The sequence below is a fragment of the Protomyctophum parallelum genome, assembly GCF_964188405.1.
Source record: "Protomyctophum parallelum genome assembly, chromosome: 1".
NCBI lineage: Eukaryota > Metazoa > Chordata > Actinopteri > Myctophiformes > Myctophidae > Protomyctophum > Protomyctophum parallelum.
Window position 1 is genome coordinate 71,734,422 of NC_139697.1, and position 9,231 is coordinate 71,743,652.

The window sequence follows — 9,231 nt, forward strand, 5'->3', positions numbered from 1 at the left end:
ACTGGTGCTGTGCATGGGAACCAACACATGGTCACCGGTCACGAGGACACACTAACATACGTGGATGTACTCAAGAACGACGCAGGAGCGCAAAGCACCAAGGAGCTGGCCAGAGAACCGGGATGACTGGAAGCGACGATGGAGACCTCGTCTGAGGACGACCTAGAGAAAGATTATGAACTGCAGCCAGCCAGTGGTGTTGTTGAACAGCCTGCACTGCTCAGTTCACATTGATGTGACTTTCCTTATTGCTTGGTCCCGTCTATATTTTGTTGATGAAATTGTCAATATATATTTAGTCTTATGTTTCATCATCATAGCTTCGTTTTTATTTAGATTTCGTTGGCGCAAATAGGTGGTCGACAAACCTTTTTTTTGTCATAGTTTTAGTCGCTGACAAAATTAACACTGTTGGCAAAGGTACCAAGCAGGTGAGTCCAGCTCTAGTAGAATCAGTGGTTCTCAGTGGAAGCAAATTGACCCGTAACCCCTCAATTAAGGGCCAATGGCAGTCCCGAAACCCCACTTTAGAGGCCGACATTAATTCTCTCCTTAAAGGTTCATAAGTGTGATCGCCTTGTACTTGTATTTACACCTCCTGGCGTCAGAATCAGTTTTATCGTAACGTCGCACAGCTTTACAGAAGTAAAAGAAGTGGGTGGAATTGTTTTATGTGCATCGTTCCTCATCAAAGAGTCAGGTTTGACTGAAGCTCTCTGGCTTCACACACTGCTCTGGCAGGCTGTCAAGTGGGCCATTTATATTCATCAGTGTTCGTCCTTCACCTCTTCGGATCCCAAATTCTATTCTAAGTGAGGCGGTGGAAAGTAATGCCGATACATTTACTCAAGTACTGTACTGAAGTACAATGTTGAGCTACTTTTACTTTTTTTGTGATACATTATACTTCTGCTCCACTACATTTCAGAGGGAGGCAAATATTATTATTACAAATCATACATACAACATGCAATACTTTGGTTATTCAAAAATATTCTATCTATAAGCTCACAGTGCTTGTAAATGCAACATATTTTTGGCAGGTGGAAATATTGACAAGTTTCTGGGGGGGGGGGGGGGGGGAATTGATGAAATGGGCCATAAGTAAAATGGTAAATAAATGGTAAATGGTGCATTTATATAGCGCCTTTATCCAAGGCGCTTTACAGAGATTGTGCATTACATTCACCCATTCATACACCGATGGCAGCGGAAACCATGCAAGGCACCAACTAGCACATCGGGAGCAATTAGGGGTTCAGTGTCTTGCTCAAGGACACTTCGACAGTAACTCTGGGGGAGCCCGGGTTCGAACTGGCAACCTTACGGTTACCATCCAGGTACTCTACCCCTGAGCCACCGCCGCCCCTAAAGTAAGTAGCCTTGCCGAGCCATGAGACAATTTACAATTTACAATTTAGGCATTTAGCAGACGCTCTTAATCCAGAGCGACTTACATTTAAGCAAGAACAAAAGCATGGGAATACATCACATAAAAGCATCTATCATGAAACATGCGTAAGCTAAGAAGGTAACAGTGGAATATCTATATGATGAAGCTATACATACACTATACATAATAAACTATACATATTCACTACTATGCTATACATATGTACTATGGCGTGCTATGACTATATACAATACAATTATAGTGCTGTCTACATAACATGCTATAAGTCTGTGTCAAATGCTATCTAAGCCAACAGAAATGCTATCTAAGGGGTTAGGGTAAGTGCTATGGGCCATGATGGAGTCTGAAAAGGTGGGTTTTCAGGCTACGGCGGAAGATTGGGAGTGATGCTGCAGTTCTGACTGCAATGGGAAGTGCATTCCACAGTTTTGGAGCCAGAAGGGAGAAGAGTTTGGGACGTGTGGAGCGTTGTCCCGGCGTTTTTAGTGAGGGTACTTCCAGTTTCCCTGCGTTGGCTGATCTGAGTGCGCGGGAGGGTTTGTAGGGTTCAATCATACTTGTAAGATATGGGGGAGCCATACCTTTGGTTGCTTTGAATGCCAGCATCAGAGTTTTGTATTCTGTGCGGGCAGCGACCGGGAGCCAGTGGAGGGAGCGGAGCAGGGGGGAGACATGTGAGAATTTTGGCTGGTTGAAGACCAAGCGAGCTGCTGCATTTTGGATCATGAGGCCCATAGGGCAGGAGCCTATCTCCTGTGTCTGTAGCGTGAGGCAGCTTGATGTACAAGTACACCCCCTGGACATGACGCTAGTATGTCGCAGGGACTTACCCCCAATCCAACCCTTGATGCTGAGTGTCAAGCAGGGAGGCACTGGGTCCCATTTTTAGAGTCTTTGGTATGACCCGGCCGGGGATCGAACCCCGACCTCCCAGTCTCAGGGCGGACACTCTAACCACAAGGCCACTGAGCTGGTGGGCCATGCTGCATGAGTATTCTTTACGATTTGGTACAGTAAGAAAATAGGACTAATGCTGGGTTCAAGGGTTCAAACGGGCACATTCAAAAGATGCAAAGATCAGAGCATAATTTGTCACATTGATCGCTTTGTAAAATCTGTTGCTCACACAGTCGTGACGTCATCAAGCGTGCGTCCGTAGTGACGTGTGTCTCTCTCTCTCTCACACACGCGCACATCCGCCTGCCCGCTACACACACACACGCACACGCACACGCACACACACACACACACACACACACACACACACGTAGACTGCATCCTCCCCACAGAGAAAGCGATGCAGCCAAGATACATTTCTATCATAACCACAGTAAGAGCTTAAATGCAATGTCAAGCACTATACAGTAGCTGACAACTGTGTAAATGGAGCTTAGTCACTGCTATGTCTACCTAACTGCCTCCTCCTCTCCATCATAATAGAGGAGAGAGAGAGAGAGAGAGAGAGAGAGAAGAGATTTCAGTTAACTTAACCACATGAACCCCTAGCATCCAGATTATGAGCATGAATGTGAACATTCAAAAATAGCCAAAAATAAGTTAACATTCTGCGAAAATAAGCAAATATTTGTCAAAAAACAAAGTATTAAGTGTTTTAAAGTATCATACTGCTGAAAGATAGGAGATGTTTTTCTGTCTTTCCGTCCTTTTTCTCTGTCTTCTGAAAACAATAAAAGACAGGACACCGAGACAGGAGACTCGACACTGTGTTGCCTTCTCACTTCCAACTAAAACTCAGCTTTAACTTAATACAGCCCCCTTCAAGCGTTTAATACAGAGCACAAAGCAGCAGGAAACACATGTGGTGGCGTCTGAGGAACATCCAGTGCTTTTCAACCTCATGTCAGTCAGTCAGTCTCCATCTCTTTAGACTAGAGCAATGATCCATGCTAGAACAATCAAAGGGAAGCATATTATAGATTGTCGTGTCATGTGGACATGCAGATTCAAATGCAAGGCTCATATTTGTACCGAATTGTTTCGGTACAGGGCGCTCGGTTCGTTAGAGCCGTGTACTGATCTGATTATGGTGTCTGTCTGTGTGTTTGGGAACACATCAGTTTCTAGGTCAAATACAACAAAAGAGAAAGACAAGTGGATAAGACGGAAAGCAGTGTGCCGGCATTGTTCAGTGGAGTGATCGGGTATGCTGTTGGCAACAAACACGTCAAACACGTTCACGGTCATTTAAAAACGCCCCAGCGCAAATCAAATGTGAACGTCACTGCTGAACAAGCAGAAGTTGCATGTCCGAGGCATATCTGCTGCGTGGCATCGGCTCTCACGACCGATAGACGGACACAGAGCTGCCGAGAGCTATACAGTATACACAACAGTGACACGTCTGTCACCTCACCCCTGAGTTGAGCGTGGTAAGACAATGCATGCTCTGCAAACTCGCCCCATTTACATGTATGCACAGCACAGCACATTGATGGTTCGATGCACAACACGCAAGGAGGCAGCGCTGTGACACGTACTGTCTGTGCCATATCTTGCTGTGGTTGTAAATGAGGCACAGATGTGCATGTTTGCTGAGAACCGGCAGGTGGGCAATACCTCATGATGTGAACAGTAAGTTGACTAAGTTCTTATAATGTTTACATGGGAAGTCGTTTCTCCTCCTCCTTTTATTTCTCCTCCTTTGAGAGGAATTAATGTGCAATGGAAAGGAACTGGAAATGTTCAGTTCTTGAATGATGTTTAATTTACCTCATTCATTTAATTTAATTTATCGGACTCGGTTTGCAGTGTATTTTTATATGGCCGTGCCTATTTCTGTTTGACAAGATTTTCCATCGTTTTGCGTGCAATGCAAATGCAATGATCTGCACCAAAATGGAATCACACGTTTTTAGACCTTCTAAACAGCGCAAGGACAAAAGTGATTTAACAATACAAACAATTTTTCTCCACAGCTTCTGAAAAATACTACTAAAAGGAAATGACATGTTATTCAAAGGCTAGGACTAGGACTGATTAGAACTTAAACCGGGATATCTAACCTGTGTGGTTCGGAAGGTGGTTCAAGTAAACTAGTGGATCAAGCCAAGGGAGTATATGAGCATACGGGGTCCTGTATGATACAGGATATCTGTTTTGTAAGGCCAGACACCCTGGCTCGCACAGTAGATGCTGAGCTCCATCCCTGGTGGGAGTTGGAGGGTGATGAGGCCTGGCATCTTGATGATGTCCAGAGTCCTGTTGGAGATTGGGATTCACTCTTTCCAGGGTTTTGAGGTTAGGTTTCGGCATCATTTCTGTGAGGTTAGGGTTATGCATAGTGTTTGTGAGGTCAGGGTTAGGGTTAGGTTTGGCCATAGTTGTAGTGAAGTTAAATGTTTTAGATGCAATCAGGGCGAAACTCGTGGGGTGCTTGTGTCATCTCTGTGATGTCACGATAGGTCAGCCATGTTCAGCCAAATTTGGAGGCCATGATGTCAGACGTAGACGTGTCAGTCAGCACCATATGGGATTTAGTAGATAGCCATATGGCATGGATGTAATGACTAATTAGAACTCAACAATGGTGATCTGTTTGATTTAAACTAGCTAACGTGTAGGCCTTTGTAACAGCTTCATTCTGTCCTGACAGCTGCGCTCAACGACTGACACAGCCCTGGGGTAGGCAACCGAGCCTGGCAGAGATTTGCATACCGCATTTGGTCCAGTTGGTCCCAACAGCAACAAGGCACCATAGAATGTGCACATTTGCATTGGGCATGTTCAGTCCATAGATGGGCATATCATATGCCGATTTGTGCTGACGTGGGGCATGTCCAGTCCATATATGGGCATATAACTTGAATTTATAGACTAGATATCAACTATATAAAGTGAATGCAGCAACCAGATGTCTGTGGATAATACATCGGCCCGTAACTCTCTGAGCTTTATACGTTGTTTTCCTGGTCATTTACCTTCTTAAACCATCGACCAGCGTCCATAGTACCATGTCAACTTTGTGTTATAATAAAGCCTGTGGCCAGCACTTTGAGCCAGAAAACAACTCTGACAACGCTTGCACCTTCCATCCAGGCGTCCCGGTGTTCCACGATGCTTTGAAGGGTTGGTCATGCTGCGACAGCAAAACCACTGACTTCACCGAATTCCTCAGCATCGCCGGTTGCACAAAAGGTCCCCACAACAATGACAAGCCCCCCGAGCCTGTAGTAAAGCCTGACGTAACATCACAGGACAAGAAAGATGACAAAAAATGTCACGAGTATATCGTCTCTGCACCAAAGCCTCTGGTTATAAGCAGACCAAGTGGCGATGAGCCGATGGTGAGGCTTCAGCATAAGACCTCTCCTTCTCTGAAGCAGGCTCTGGAGAAACTGAAGCTGTCTGAAAATACCATGCAGAAGAAAGAGGAGGATGGCAACGAGATCAAGATTGGGACATCCTGTTTAAATGGAGGCTGCACTAAGGGTTTCAAAGGGCAGGGGAGCCACGATGAGATGTGCTCCTACCATGAAGGATTCCCTGTTTTCCATGAAGGGATGAAGTACTGGAGTTGCTGTAAGAGCAAGACATCTGACTTCAATACCTTTCTCTCTCAAGAAGGCTGCAAAACGGGAACACACCTATGGAGGAAAAAGGACACCGGTAAGAAAGCGGTCCCATGTCGGTTTGACTGGCACCAAACCGGGAGCCAGGTCACCATCTCCATCTACGCCAAGAACTCCAACACAGATCTGAGCTACGTGGAGGCAAACGGCGTCACGCTCAACATCCACATCATATTTGAGGGGGAGAAGGAGTTTAAGAAGAACGTCAATTTGTGGGGAGTGATTGACGTGGGTGGAAGCGTGGTGAACATGATGGCTGCCAAGATGGAGATCGTCATGAAGAAGTCTGAGCCCGTGTCCTGGGGTAACCTCCACCTCCCTCCTCCCGTTCGCCCGCCCAAGGAGGACGATGAGAAGGACAAGGAGGAAGCCGATGACCGATGGCGGTCGGGGGCAAACACAGAGCCATGCACCACAAAATGATATAACCAAAGCTACTCCAACCTGAACGCATGACCAGAAACGCACAAGTATATTTTTAGCATTCATATTTTAAATCGCATGAAGAAAAAGAAAGGCCATTCTGTGAGTTTTGACAGCAAAGCTAGTATTTCGTATCAGCTATAGGCTTTGACATTGGTGGTAGTTGATACAGCATCAACACAAGAACAAGTGATAGGCCTAATAAGGTATAACAATGTGATGAAATAGCCTACATTGCATAATTGCACAGGAGGGAGGGAGAGAGAGAGAGAGAGAGAGAGAGAGAGAGAGAGAGCAGCTTACATGAGCAGCAAAGTGGCATGGACCAGCCTTATGAGTTTGTTTTTTTGTGGCGGGTTAGAGATCCCTTACAAATGTCTCTGCTTTCTCAACTTAATAAAAAAATAAAATAAAAAGTGGATATGTATGTATGTATGCATGCATGCATGCATGGCCATGCATTCGTGGCCAGCTTGTGTGCAAAGCGCAAGTTGGCAGCTTGACAGAGTGCATCTCTAGTTAATTGCCTATGCTGATGGATAATTTTAAATGGAATCCATCTTTAAAATAATGATACTATGTAAGGACTGTATAGGACTGTATAGGACTGTATTAATAATATTAAACAATAGCTTAGGATCGATAGCTTGAGAGCTAGAGAGAGCTCCGGAGCACCGGAACTGAATAAATACTTTAGAAAGTAATCTAAGTACCATAAATACTCTTTACCAGAATAGAAGCAGAGGGCTTGTAACTTTACAGAAATGGTTATAAAAACCTTTTAGGCTATAATGAGTAAAAGTCAGAGTATAACAGAGTTAACAAAATACCTTAGAATGAATTTGACAGACACAAGAAAGAGAACTCAGACAAGCAGAACTTAGAGGGAGGTTCAATCAAATATATTCACCATTGTCTCGGGAGAGAAGAAGACATGCCATCCGGACAGCGTTAAACAACGATCTCTGACCATGTTCAATTAAACATGGTTGATATAGCATACCGTAATCAATACACCGGACAATGTGTTGAACAACAAGGTTAAAAAACATATTTGTTAACAAATGGACAGATAATGCAAGACGTCACTGAATATTGCATACAGAAAATATCTCACGGGGCAGAGATAGTCCTGATATGAATATCAGTTAGTGGAATCAGGTGACAAGGCAGAACGTCATTGAGTGCAGTTTACCAGTCTGTTAGAGCGAATACTAACTTTCAAGGGCAAAAACACAGAGGCTGGGTGTTTTGGCCAACGAAAACAAAACAATTCTTATCTACCAACGCTGGCTAGGGAAAAGTATTACTATCGAGACTCAGAACCATACTATTTTAAAGTCAGTGGGACAACCGGACATCAAATGTCAGTCACAGGGCAATTAGATTAAAAGGTCAAAAGGTCAAAAGAGCATTCACCCACAAACTAGACCAAATATATCTATCAACTCCATCGCATTTTGTGGGCGAATGGTCATGTGACCTTTGACAATATCAAATCCTCAGGGGAAACTTTACTTTAACAATGAATTAAACAGGAACAGAATGGCAACAGGAACAATGAAAACAAAAAAAACACAATGATTTCAACTTTACTAGGCATAAAATCCTTATTTAGATGGTACTTTGGGAACGAGAAAGAATGGCTTTTCTTTCTTGATGATGATGATATCTTCGGGATTGGCAACCAACCCAGCAAACCGTTGCAGCCAAGGCCTGGCCGGCGAGATGTGTCATTTTGACCACATGAGTGTTCATTTTTAGAGCAGTTCTTCTGGTTCGCCATCAGTTCGTTGTCAGAACTGAATCTGCGAGAGTTCTTTTGGCTCGTTGTCGGAGCCGATTCTTCGCCCCTCCCCCCCCCCCCCCTAATGACAGGTTCACAGATACATTCTCTGCAAACCGCCATGTGGGCGATACTGATATGGCGTCACATGGTTCAAGAGCTTGGAGAGGGGAAACGGGGTATTCCGATGGTGATATTATTCATGCGCTCCAGCGCGATGTCGCAACAATGTCTTTGGGAGTCCCTTAGTACCATATAAAGGTCAAAATATAGAATCAAGTGATTCCGGGGAGATTAATGCCTAGTCCAATTAAACTCATGATGATAAAAACCAAAAAAAATAAAATGGAGAGGTAGGTGTTCCTATTTATTAAACTCAATTTAAGGTGAAAGGGGTGGTTCTGGGATAATAGGTTATGTTATGGGGAAAATAAAGTTAACTGTTTACAGGGGGGATATTCCAATATAGGGGAAATATGAATCCAATATGAAATTTAAAATAATCAAAATATGATGAGGTGGGATAATGAATTATAATGGAATGAAATTTAGATGGTCCCAAAGATGGGATAAATCAGTTCAAATAATCTATGTAATGGGCTCTCAGATCTTATGATGAAATGGAATGGTTATAACAGTAAATATTAAATCAAATCAAATCAAAATTACCTAATATTTATTTAATTGTGGGGAGAAGGGAATATTAGGGGAACATGTCTTGGGAAGCAGATATTAGCAAACAGAAAAGAAAAACATTCAATAAACCACATACAACATGAAAACAAAAAAATGGTGAAACGAAAACAAAAAATGTCTGGTGAAACGTGAGTGGAATAAATTTGTTCCATATGGGAAATCTATGGGCAACTGATTAGGGCAAACTGTTCTGGGGGTTGGGCCTAACCATAGTGAATTCAGACGGTTCTGAGTTGGGTCGGGATCAAGTGTCAAACCTTGTACAAGGATGGAATGTCGACGTCCACAATCAACAGAGCAATCAGACAAATGAAGAGAAGTCA

General features: G+C 43.7%; 1 protein-coding gene across 1 annotated transcript; it reads left to right on the forward strand.

Annotated features, from left to right (window-relative positions):
• Positions 1 to 5,385: 5,385 nt before the first annotated feature.
• Positions 5,386 to 6,426, forward strand: LOC310854792 (cysteine and histidine-rich domain-containing protein 1-like; the record flags this gene model as incomplete). The annotated part of the gene is made up of 1 exon (XM_083759477.1): positions 5,386 to 6,426. One exon carries the CDS (start codon positions 5,386 to 5,388, stop codon positions 6,424 to 6,426), a length of 1,041 nt encoding a protein of 346 aa, XP_083615603.1.
• Between the last annotated feature and the right edge of the window lie 2,805 nt (positions 6,427 to 9,231).